General features: G+C 42.2%; 1 protein-coding gene across 4 annotated transcripts; it reads left to right on the top strand.

Annotated features, from left to right (window-relative positions):
* Positions 1–3,335: 3,335 nt before the first annotated feature.
* Positions 3,336–12,025, top strand: LOC139334572 (ERBB receptor feedback inhibitor 1). 4 transcript variants are annotated; one of them, XM_070967539.1, is made up of 4 exons: positions 3,336–3,466; positions 7,990–8,147; positions 8,621–8,700; positions 9,727–12,025. In XM_070967539.1, exons 2-4 carry the CDS (start codon positions 8,101–8,103, stop codon positions 10,719–10,721), a joined length of 1,122 nt encoding a protein of 373 aa, XP_070823640.1. In that variant the 5' UTR covers positions 3,336–3,466; positions 7,990–8,100; the 3' UTR covers positions 10,722–12,025. The 4 variants fall into 4 exon arrangements, with proteins under 4 accessions (XP_070823640.1, XP_070823641.1, XP_070823642.1 ...); XM_070967540.1 differs by lacking the exon at positions 3,336–3,466 and adding an exon at positions 6,054–6,099; XM_070967541.1 differs by lacking the exon at positions 3,336–3,466 and adding an exon at positions 6,188–6,229.
* Positions 12,026–12,300: the final 275 nt, after the last annotated feature.

Genomic DNA, 12,300 nt, shown 5'->3' with positions numbered 1-12,300 from the left:
CTTGGCCCTAAGTGCAGTTCCTGAGCTACCCAGCAATCAAAGGCAACACAAACGTCATTCTTCAGGCTGTCCTCCTCTTCCTCCCGGTGGCTGTTGGCTCTTTGATAACTGAGCTGTCTCCTCACGGGATGAGGTCAAAGGCCGTGGTGTGAAGCCCACTCAGACATTTGAGGAGCCTGATTCCTTCCTGACGCCTCCAACTTGTCAGACTCAACCGCAAATCCATTACATTAAAAAAGATTAAACGAAGGGTGTGTTTTTCAAATCACACATAACTCAGTCGACGATAAAGTCTGAATGGACGGTACTGATTCATCAGAAGCTTTGTAAACCTATTTAGCCCTTATTTATATAACAAATATATATCACACCCTCTGTTTGGCAGTTTACTCCATATCGGGCTGAAGGAAGTGGTGGGTGGTAACAAAGAGGTGCAATAAATAAATCTCATAAGAATTTCTTTCTTTTCACAATCACTGCAGCTTCTGCTGGATGACGATGCCCCTTGTTTCAGGTCTGGTGCCTTTCTCCAGACTTTACTCACCTAATCAAACACTCTTGCTTTAATGTAGGGGAATTTTAACTTCTTACACATGTAGCAGCTGTGGTTGGGGCGTTTTTACCTCATCATCTCTTTTACATCAGATAAACTTAACTGTCACACTGGGTCCAATTATTTGTTACAACCTCTGACTTTGATTCCCTGGACCGACAGCGTTGTGTTTAAAAAGGAATGTGAAACTCAAACATGCGACGGGTCGACCGTGACTTTGAAAACAGCAGTGCGCCTGTCCATCCTGTCCTGCAGTCTGTTACGGGGCTCTAATTACTATTACATGTTTGTACACAGCTGGTTCCTCTATAAGAGAATTCCCTGTCACCATGTCAGCACATCAACCTACACAAATGTATTTACCATAGAACACGTATGTTAACACCTACTTGCTACATTTCCTATTCCAGCTTGAGACGTTGCTGAATGAGAAGTGGGCAGACATTTATCTTCTGAGATATTGTCATTTCAGGGGTTATCTGCTGTTCACAGATCTGCTCTACCATTCCAGCTTGATATTTGAGAAATTATTACTGCTGTTTATTCAGTCCTCAGTATTGACTCCTGCTTTACCATTCATATTTCTTGTCTGGAGCGCATAAAAAATCATGAACAGAAGGCCTTGATTTCAGTCCAGCTTTGATGGTCCATCTTTAATTTTGCAGCAGCATGAGGGAGCTCCTTCAGAGCAATCCATCACATCTTTGAAAAAAGCACACGGGGGGAGGGGGTTACAGATGTGGGAGGTGGGCTTCTGACTGCACTGACAGCTGTGAGGGACGGAGGTCTCTCAGAGCAGGAAATGACTTGACCTCCCCTGTGGGAGACTGGCCCACCCCGACAACAACCCCCACAGCTTTGAGCATCCTGGGTCACCACAAGCGCCCACAGAGGGCGGCGGCGCAGCAGAAGAGCGGCAGGGATGATTAGATCTGTTGGTCAAGGCGTCCAAAAGTTGAAATTTGGATGGCGCTGTGACACCTACAGAGCAAAAGACTACACTAAGACCTTGAAAGGCATTGTGAGTGTAGAGTTTCAAAATCAAGATGCTAGTTGCACCATTATTGTTTAGTACATGCCAACTGACAGCAACTCTTTATGTCACACTGGAGTCACATGTGCTACCAATCACTCCATTACACAACAGGAAGTTGATCCAGCAGGTTATTTGCTAAAAAGTATGAGTATTCCTTTAAGCAAACAAGTTACGTCGGTGGAAGACGGACAGTCAACGATTACAGCAATAGAAGCACTTTGCATGTGGTGTGTATTTATTCTGTGGGTTTGTGATTTACAGGAGATATGTATTAGGCACTCCTTTATCCATATATGACCCTGTGAGGATTTTATTACAGCATTACAACAGTAAATTGGGGCAGGTCACAGGGCTATTTGGCACCTCGCTTACACTTTTATGAGCCAGTTTTTTAAGTATCTCTTTACAATATTTAATGTGTCTATTTGCCTGCTGATTTATTAGGATTGTTACCACAATGAAAAGATCATTTGACAGTCTGGTGGCGGACTGTAAGCCCAGTTTGTACTGGAGTGGTAAAAACAAGAACGGCCTCACTTCCATGTTAGTTTCTGGTAAATGGCCTCCTGTATTGTCCCCCTGCCTCTCTTGGCGTGGGCGAAGACAAACACAGAGAGCAAACTCATATGTGACATGAAGGCTTCAAAACAAGTTCTTGTCCACTGTGACGGAGCTGCTGATCTCGCACTTGCTCTTCTCTATCAGTTGTATATTGTACTCAGGCTAAACGCCACCCACGCACTCTCTGACTCCCACACAGGTCAGACCAAAATTGTTTACTGCCTTATGAAGGGCAATTTCCCATACACTCATTACACAAGACAGATAAAGTGATTCTAAATCTGGAGGTCTCTGGACATTGCTGCTATTGAGAAAACATTGATTGCAAAAACTGGAAATCTCTGTGACTTATGAACATGAGTGATTTCAGAATAAATGAAATGCTGAGAGGTTTTTGCCAGAGCCTTGAAGTCGTCACACGTCTCACTGATTTCCATATTTTCTATTCCACTGGCAGTGAGGACACATTTTGTGGATGATGATGGCTGCACCTGGAGTGTCTGTGTGAGTACTGGCTTATTTGACCTATATTTTGAATTGAAAATCCACCATGCTGACAATGTCTCTGGTTCACAGTGGTGGAGGAAGTATTCAGATGCTTTAAATGTTCCAGTATTAGTCTGCTTGTAGCCCGAAGTAAAAGCACAGAAAAAGTAGGAACAAATGACACTGAAGAATCTATGGTAAAAGACCAATTATGCTGAATGACCCTGTTTTTGGATTATTATTGTTTTTTAATTAGCAGAACGAGCTGATTTGAACTTTTTATACAATGTTTTATGTTCTGTAGGTTAATCAACAGCACTGCACACATGTCATGAGACTATCATATGTTGTGTCTGTAATATCTAAATCTGCAAAGAAACCAGCTGTCAGATAAGTGTAGTGGATCAGCCACAAATACAGCAATTCCCTCTGAAAGTAAGTCACAAATGTGAATATTCAAATTGAGCACAAAAAAACCCCCAAACTCACTCTCTACCACTGCTGGTTTATAGGCCACAGACTGCTTTTCCTAATGGTGTTTAGTTTCCCCCAATGGCTTGTACTTTTTTAGGGTTTTTTTTCCCCTTTAAGACTGATTTGGGTGGAGTTACAGCAGCTCGCCCGGGGAGCTGGATGCATTTATAAGGAGATGTGGAAACCAACGTCACTCTGACCAAATGAGTGTCACCTCCCAGTGTTGTTGACAGAGGAGGGATGTTGCACATGGTTTAGTTTTCACTGGGACGCTGGCTCGCGCTGTACAGACAAATTTTCTCACATTGGACAGGAACAGGTCGACCCAGCTTAACGGACAAGTCTGCATTTTCATGGTAAGACTTCCCCGCATTTATCCGTGAACATAAAGCGTTTTAGCCATCAGGGACAGTGTTTTAAGTGATGTGAACTGAGGAGGCTGCTTATTTAAACCACGCGTAAAAAGCTGCACGGGGCTGAATCCCTCGCGGCGAGCTTATCGTTAAAAGACTCGTGAGACCGTTGGTCCAAGATTTCAACGACTTTTGTCGTTTCCTTAAAAAGTTTTTGAACTAACACTTTAGCAGAAATGTCTGAGCACTGACTCAGCTCGTCTTTCAGAATTATAGTAAGGCGTAATCAACGGGACAGACTGTTCCCCTGACCCGATGTCCGCCAAGTGAAGTCCCATCGAGGCGGGATGGGTGAGTCCGGCAGCGCTCGGCTCTTCCCCGGTGAGCCGCTAGTGGGCGCTAAAGAGCCAGAGTAGTTTAGTCGGTGTGTGGAGTTTGGTCCAATTTGATAGTGATAATTTGCGTTAATTCCGCACTGCCAGTTATTTTAGATTGTTTTAAGTATCTGTCATCGCTAGTGTATTTATTTGTACATGCACAGTAACTATACATGTACTTATAGGATATCTATCAGTATCTAGTTCCATCTGCAGCTGTATCTACATACATGTTAATATGAATATCTACATATTTACACAAGATGCATAAAAATCTAGATCGATGTGATTTCAAATGCCCGGAAATTTGTTGCAGTATTGAGCATAGTTAATTAGACTACTTCCAACTTGAACCTAAATTTAAATGGATTATTAACGATTAAATTGATTGAATACAGCTGTATAAAATTATGCAATGCTGAACATTTTTAACAGTAGGCCTACTTATTTTTCTTATTGTTGCTTAACAGAATTGTTGCCTACTGTCTACATTCAGGACTGGTTAAAATAATATTCTCACTCCCTTTTTGATTACATTTTTTTCCATGTGAAGTTGGGAGAGGAAATACAATTTTGGATAGTTATAAACAGGATTAATTAATTAATTTATTTTTTACACAGTTTTGGTCTTTTTGACTTTAGTCCCGTTTTGGACTATAGACATAGTAAAATTACAAAATTATTGATGTGAATGTGCGGATGACTGAAGTGATTTATTTCATTTAAAGCCTCACAGAGTCTGCTTTCACCCGCTCTAACTGACAAAGTGTCAAATTTGCTATGACCTCCCAACTTCTTTTCTAAACCAACTTCAATAGAAAAATATGGCTCCTAATAATCTGAACAGTGTTTAAATGACTTCCATCATTTAAACACTATTCAGATTATGTAACAGAGTGCATACGTGTATTTATATTGTGTAAACTGTAGCATGAAATGAGCCAATCCCAGAGACTAATGATTCAGCAGTATCAGTCCTATTTCTAGATTCAAAGATTTACATGCAGATGTTTCATTTTTTCCAGTTACACAATACTATGCAGTGAAATGTAGTGTGCCATAGTCTTTAGTACGCAGAAAAAATAAATGTGAAGTGTAAAAATTCAAATTCTAAATAGCTAGTACAGTGCTAAAGTGTATTTTTGCCCAGTATCTGGCATATATTATTGAGGTGGGCTGGATTACATTTAAAAATGTGAATGAAAAAATTCAACCTGGACACCACAAACGCAGTTTTTTTTTCTCAACTTTCCACAGAGTTTGCCATGCTGCTTTCACTCCATCATGCTGTATGTGGTGAATTCTCATTATCAGATGAAGTGAAATGGTTTAATGCACTGCATCTATCAGACTCGGCCTCACACACGTGACCCGTTATAAAACAGTACATGCAGAGCAAACAGTATGTCTGCAACAGGTCTGGTTTGTCAGTAGACTGCAGTCCTGTGTGACACATGTAGATATATTTCCTTTGCTAAAACCAACTACTCTTGTCTATTTAGATTATTTGAATAAAGAAACATTCATCTAGGCTGTAAATACTGCTTTTGTAATCTGGTCTTCTAAGTCACATTCTCCTGAATTTTTCAGTGTTGTGGTTGACTCATGCTGAGAGTGTTACTTGGCTGGTAGAGTTTGCAGCAAGTTGTAATTAGGTGATGTAAAGCACGTACTTTATGCCAGTGCTGTAATTAAATCATTTGTAAAGGTCTAGGCAGTGAATGGCCTGTTGCCTGAAGTGAGGTGGGAACAGCCAAGGACAACACATCAAGGCTCCTACGTGAGATAAACAAACAGTTTCTTAGCCTCTGGCTTGTCCTTTCAGCAGTGCCAGTACACACAATCGTCCTGCAGGGGATTTGCAGCACAGGCTCATACCTTGGCCATGTCTGCTTGTCTCCATGGCGTATCTTCAGTCTTAACCTCATGGGAGAGTTCACTTGTATTTTCAGGCTTGCTTCGCTGCGCACCAAAGTGACACAAAGGCCCATTCATGCTTGAGAGTGGCTCCATTCATGGACGCTGAGTACTTGCTGGTAGAATTCATAATTGTTCAGCGTCTTCCATCTCCGAGGCTCACAGGCGGAAATGACGCCACAGTCGGTTGTTTTAAGGATGACATAAATATTCAAATAGACGCATGGGTCACTGTTTTGTTTGTGGTGGCTTTTTTGTTGCATTATGCATGCGCTGCATTGTTTGCTTCCCACATTGACTGAAGACCGATTGGTGACTTGAAACAAAGCAGGACTTTGAAGGGTAAGATTGCAGCGTGATAGTAAAATTGAGGCCTTGCTTTCCCTCTGGACGAGGAGGAGTAGGCTGAGTTACTAATCAGTGGTTTGCAGGTGAATTAGTAAGGGGCGACGGGTACTTTCTGACCATGAGGGTAAGTGCACACATCACTGCATTTGCTTCCGCCATGATAGAGTCAAGGCTGCGGGGTACTAGACAGCATCGCTGCTGGAGTCTTGAAGGGAATGAGATCTCTGCTTGTGGACTCTCTCCTCAGTTGTCAAACGGTCTGTTTGACCTAACCTTTGACCCTTGTGAGTAAAGCCAAGGAAGCAAGGCTGTTGTTACCTTTCACATAAAAGCAGGTTGACTGTGTCAGGGGCTGATATATGATTGGCCGAGAATGAAGAAAAACAAATGATTGTGATTGTTCTGATAATGATCCTCACTCCCCTGCTCTCAGGAGGATGACTGAGGAGAGGATGAAGGATGCTATAAGGTTCACTAGCTTCAATTAACCATTTCAGTTTAAACTTATTTTAATTATTTCTGAATCCTTTACATGCTTGTCAATAAGGAGATGAAGTCTGGCATTAATCAGTCTACAAATGAAATAGAGTAACTAAGGTTAAGACAAACAAGTCTACAATACATTTAGACATTCTTTATTCTCGAGATGGTGATCTGTAAGATTAATATTATCTGTTATCTTATCAATATTGTTCCTATTGGTGCCTGCCAGAACAGGCAATTTTTATATGCATCTCTAAGAATGAGCTCATGATAAGTTTAACTGTGGCATGACATGTCTTTCTTTTACTAATTACCTTTTTAACGTGAATACATGACATTCTCTGTAGTCTTTAAACATGTATTTTTTTTAGAATGATTGTCTCCTAAACTAAAATATCTAACGATCCACAGCCGAATCGAAATCAAACCTGCGTGTTCCTCAGTGTGTTTGCGTGTTCCTCAGTGTGTTTGCGTGTTCCTCAGTGTGTTCGTAGGCGTCGTGCTTTGGTGTGCCGTCTGAGTGGTGGAGTGTGTCCGTCAGCATCACAGGAATGCTGCACACTTAGCCCCTGTTGTAAGGGCGGATACTGCAGGGCTTCATGGTCACGGAGAGGAAGGAGGGTGAGGAGTGCTGCTGCCCTCCCACATCTGACCCAGAGGTTGAGCCTTCACATCAGACAAATGGCTTTAATCTGGAGCCACAAAGAGATACAGATAGCAGCTGGCAGAGCAGACTGAAGGCTGGGCGTTTGATGCGACTGTTGTTTCTCAGAGGCTCACCTTAGACAATGCAGCGTTTGAGGAATAGAAGATGATTTACTGTACCAAGTAAATATTTAAGACAAATTCAACGTGGAAAAATCTCTTTACTGCTCTCACAAAATACTTTCTATATACTCGATTGTTTTCCCACAGGCTGACCTTTTCCAGAGTGAGAAATGTGCAGACAGTAACAGTAACAGGACAGGCAGTTACAGGTAGAATATACAGCAGGTGTGTCATGATAGTCATGCTGTATTAGTAACATAAATGATATAATCTGTAGGTGTTTTATGTGTGTGTTTTGAGTCTCGAAACATTTGTTCTAGAAGATCTGTCCTGACCTTTGACCTGCCTGGTAGGATGAGTGCATGCAGCTGGGTGTGCGGGATGGGACTGTGTTCCAGATGTCCTCTGTTTATAGTCCCTGTTTTTGGGTGTTTCAACACGAATGAAGGTGTGACTGGAACAAATGAGAGGAGTGATGCAATGTGAAAGCCAAATGTGGAGGTTCATTTTATGTTTATTATGTTTAAAGCCTAATTCTGACACACCTGCTGTGACATGAAGTTTTCCTGTTTGGCAGCAACAAGAAAGCCGTTGGAATCCTGCACCGCTCACTTTTCTGTTCGTCTCCAACAGCTTCTTCTGCTCGCTCGAACGATGGGTTTGATGGAGCTGACCTGTGTTGGAGCTTTAGACCGATACCAAACAGACCTTCATGCTTTTTAAGAGCACAGTTTCTGCCACAACATGGCCGGGAGTCAGAACAACTACTGGGGACAGCATGACCTCAACAGGTACGCAAACTAATTCACAACTAATACAGAAAGAAAGTCAGTCATTATTCTATGGTGTGACAATACAAGCACTAATTCATCATTTGGGGGCAAAAACAAATCTTTAAGATGTTGTAATGCATGTTGTAATGCAGTTGTTTAAAGGCCATCCAAGAGTCAATCCTCTTCCAGGATGGACATGCCCTGGATGTTGTATATACAGAGTAGACAGTATTAATAATATGGGGGACACAATGACAATATTAGTTAAATAAATAGCAAACATACATGAAGACTGTGGCTCAGATGTTGGAGTGCTGTGACATAACAGAAATAAACATGTAGGAGAGAAGAACATGTTCTGTTAAAGCATATATGTCATGTCATGCTTGTTATTTCACACATAATGACTGACTTATGTCAGGTTATGTGCAGGAATGATTTACACACGCGCACAGCTCTGTATGGATTTCTCAACCACTGTTGATTTGCAGAATGTGCTTTGGCCTGAGTGCTGACATGGAACACAACCTGACAGAGCTACAACCACAGCAAATGGCCACGGAGTTGAACTGTGAGTCAATTATATATATAACACATAAGTAAATATCTTTTTTTTTTTTTTTTTTTTGTCACCACAAAGACGTCATCTCAGTGACTGTTGTTTGTATGAATCTGTAATTGCTGCTAATTGCAGATATGGTTTTTGAATTGGTCCTTGAACCTGTTTTAGATTGATGTGAGTAACAATAGAAAACCTTGAGATAGACAGGAACATGACAGCCAGTACACACGATTATGAGTTATCTGTGAAATGAAATTAGAATAAACCAAGCGAGACACAGATAACATGTTACAGCAGCTCACATTTTGACACCCTGTTTTTAATCTTTTTGAGTTGTGAAACACTTAAAGGGGTTGAGAAGGCCTCTAAAGGTTTTGCCAATACTTAATCATACATTTTCTTAATGTTATAATAAGGTTCATTTCCAGAATTCTGCCAGCATATATCTATATTCTTAAGTTTGTCTTGGCTTGAGAAACTAGAGTTTAAACCCTGTTTGACTCATAAAACAGCGTGCAGAAAGGCTTTAGGTGAGTTTGTCATCACTGCACTGAGCTGTGTAGCAGAGGAGGGGGGGTATTACTCCCTGGTCACCAGCTGTTCCTGCAGTCTGGGGCACGTCGGATGTTTCCACAGAGAAGGACATGGGAAGTGATGATTCCTGTGTTAATCAGGGTGTTGTGGCTGATGTTTGACGAAGAAGGTGATAGGTTAAGAGGTTGTTTTCAACATGTTTTTGCTCCCGTTTCCTGTACGATACCTTCAGCAAAACAGGAGGTTTTTTTCTGAGAAGAGTGGGCAGCTCACTCCCCCTGGTATTTTTTCCCCTCCCAAACCATCACTACACTCAAGTTGAGAGTTTTTTTTCTCACTGCAAGTTGTTTTCCATGTTTCTTCCTCTGAGAATTGTTTCTGCACTGACGGAAACAACAGTGATAGCAAAACCTTGTATAGCAGCAGGATCTTGGTGCACAGCGCAATTTAGGATTTCATGAAAACAGTTGTTTAATACCTGATTGTTTGTGCCTTTCCCAGGCAACATCTCCATCTCCCAGCCTGCTTTCTACTCAGACACTTACCGCTTAACTTCTGATAACACGCTGCGGCCCCATGAGGGAGACCAGGTGGTCCCTACTTCCCAGAGACGGACAATGTTTGGGGGCCACCAGAGAGAAGCCAAACCCCTGCCGCCTCTGCCTGACCCTGAGGAGCTCATGTCCGATGAGGCAGCTGACAGTGAGGTGGAATTTTTCACCAGTGACCGGCGGCGGCTTTTGCCCAGAAGCTGCCCCAAGACCATGTACAGGGGCACGAGCAGAGACTGTGGCCAAGTAAATTATGCCTACCAGGAGAGCTCATTGCGGGCTGGGAGTGCTGGACCTGGCTCCATGGCTTTCTCTTGGCCAAACAGAGAGGACAGACCAGCAGGTGGAGGAAGCAGGTTTGGAGCCAACATGTGGGCTCAAGCTCTCCAGAGAGAAGCCCACCAGCCCGTGGTTTCAGACACTTTGTGTAACAAAGACCAGCACCAATCATCCAGACTCCGGTTTTCCTGTCCAGTCCCTGATTTCCAGCCTCTCCACAGCAGCCCCACAGACAAGCCACAGGTCCCTCCTCGTGTCCCCATCCCTCCAAAACCCCCTGCTCTCTCAAAGGGTGTGAGCGCCAGCGAAGAAGACAAGCCTCCCAAAATTCCTCCACGAATCCCCTTAGTCCCACCCTGCCCGCCACGCACCCCGAGCCCCAAAAGCCTTCCAATTTATATCAACGGCGTGATGCCTGCTACACAGAGTTTTGCTGCTAACCCCAAATATGTGAGTAAGGCACTACAGAGGCAGCAGAGTGAAAGGGCGCCACCTGCAGCTCAGTTTTCTCCCTGCATTGTTCCCATTTTGAAGGATGGCAGGCAGGCCAGCGCGACACACTACATCCTCCTGCCGCCGGGCCGACCGGCGTACTCAGACAGGCGCGAAAGACTCCGGAGTGAACCGGCTGGGATGGGAAGCAGCGGCCTGTGGCAGAACAGATAGAAACTCTCGCTTACATCACTATCTGAAACTTAATGAGTACAAAACTGTGACTGACATCATGAATAACCTTGTTGTACAGAGTGGAAACACCTACGTGCTACATTCACACGTCATGTTGGTGTTCTCTTCTATGACTGATGCATTCCAAGATCACTTACGTCACACAACACTGTGAGGTTTTTGTCTGTGTTTAACTGAACATTTTACCGGTCAGTATTTTAGCGACGTCTCCTCGACATCAACATGGAAAACATCACATTAGTTTCACTTATAATGGAGAAATATTTACTTCCTGTAAGCATTTTCAGTTTTGGTTTACTGACATGTTACAGTTTTCTCACAGGGAAAATCCCCCTTCACTCATTATTTTTTTAAGTCTGACAACCGTGTGCTCACGTCATTTAAACAACCTGAGTTAATTCTACATTTCTTACAAGAGAGCAAATAATTACTGTATGTACAAGCTGGGCTTGTACCAAACTCTTCATCCTGTGTGTGTTCAATTTTATGACAATGCTGCTTGAAATCTAAAGTATCATGTAATAGATTTAATGTTTTCTGAAATCAATCATTCATTATCATCAGTTTAACCATCAACATATGGCTCATATTAATGAATGACACAACACAACCAAAACATGCTTTGAACTACAGTGATATCAAACACCTGACCTGATGAAACTCTGGATGGCTTTTGCAGGCTCTTTGTGTGCTTCACCGTTCTCTCAGAAAGCTGATGTTTTTATTTCAGAGTTGCTCCAAGCTGCATCTCCTCTGCAGAGTGTTCAGCGTTCTCCTTTCAGGCTTTGACCCTAGCAGCATAATCTATGCTTGTGTGCACAAAGTTGAATTTGTTGAAAGGAAATTTCCGTGAGCAGATGATCAGCAGAAGAACCAAGTCATTAATCCTTTCTGACACTGTTCTACATCTATAGTGTTTTTATACACAGGAGCAGAAGAGGCCTTTATTTTCAATTAGTTAGTTGACAAACTTTAAATTGATGATTGATTATTTTAACTGTATGTGTATTTAGCTCAAATAATGTATATATGGTCAAAAAAAGTACCGATTGGGCCTTTAATGCTTCTTTTTTCTGTGCATGGAAATCATGTTACGTTTACACTGTTGAGGTGCAGACCCCCATTAACAACCTTTGGTACATCAACAGGTTGAAATTTCTCATGAAGGTTCTGTGTTGGCCCAAGCAAAGGCTGCTTGTAAGTCCGTAATGGTGTTTGTGTCACAGGTAAATCATTGTACAATTGTGTTTTTAATCTATTTATAGAAATAAAATAACTTATTCCTTCTACAATAGGCTCAATGTCCTTTTTCCACACCGCAAATATGATTTCTTTGACACTGGATCCTCATGAAAGCACAGCCTTTATTTGAAATGAGAGGAAACCTGTCACCTCTTTATGTCTTTATGTGCGTTATTGTCTCGTAAATCTTTAAAAAAAAGCCATAAGCAGAGAAGGGAAGCAGAGGCTGCTGAGGAAATGTTCCAGGAAATTTCATTTTCTAAAGAAGATCTACTGTATGTCCTGCTCCTGTGACATAAAACAGTGATGCAGACAG

Source organism: Chaetodon trifascialis, chromosome 8 (assembly GCF_039877785.1).
Source record: "Chaetodon trifascialis isolate fChaTrf1 chromosome 8, fChaTrf1.hap1, whole genome shotgun sequence".
NCBI lineage: Eukaryota > Metazoa > Chordata > Actinopteri > Chaetodontiformes > Chaetodontidae > Chaetodon > Chaetodon trifascialis.
The sequence above is the reverse complement of the archived record's forward strand: the minus strand, read 5'-3'. Positions and strand labels throughout refer to the sequence as shown.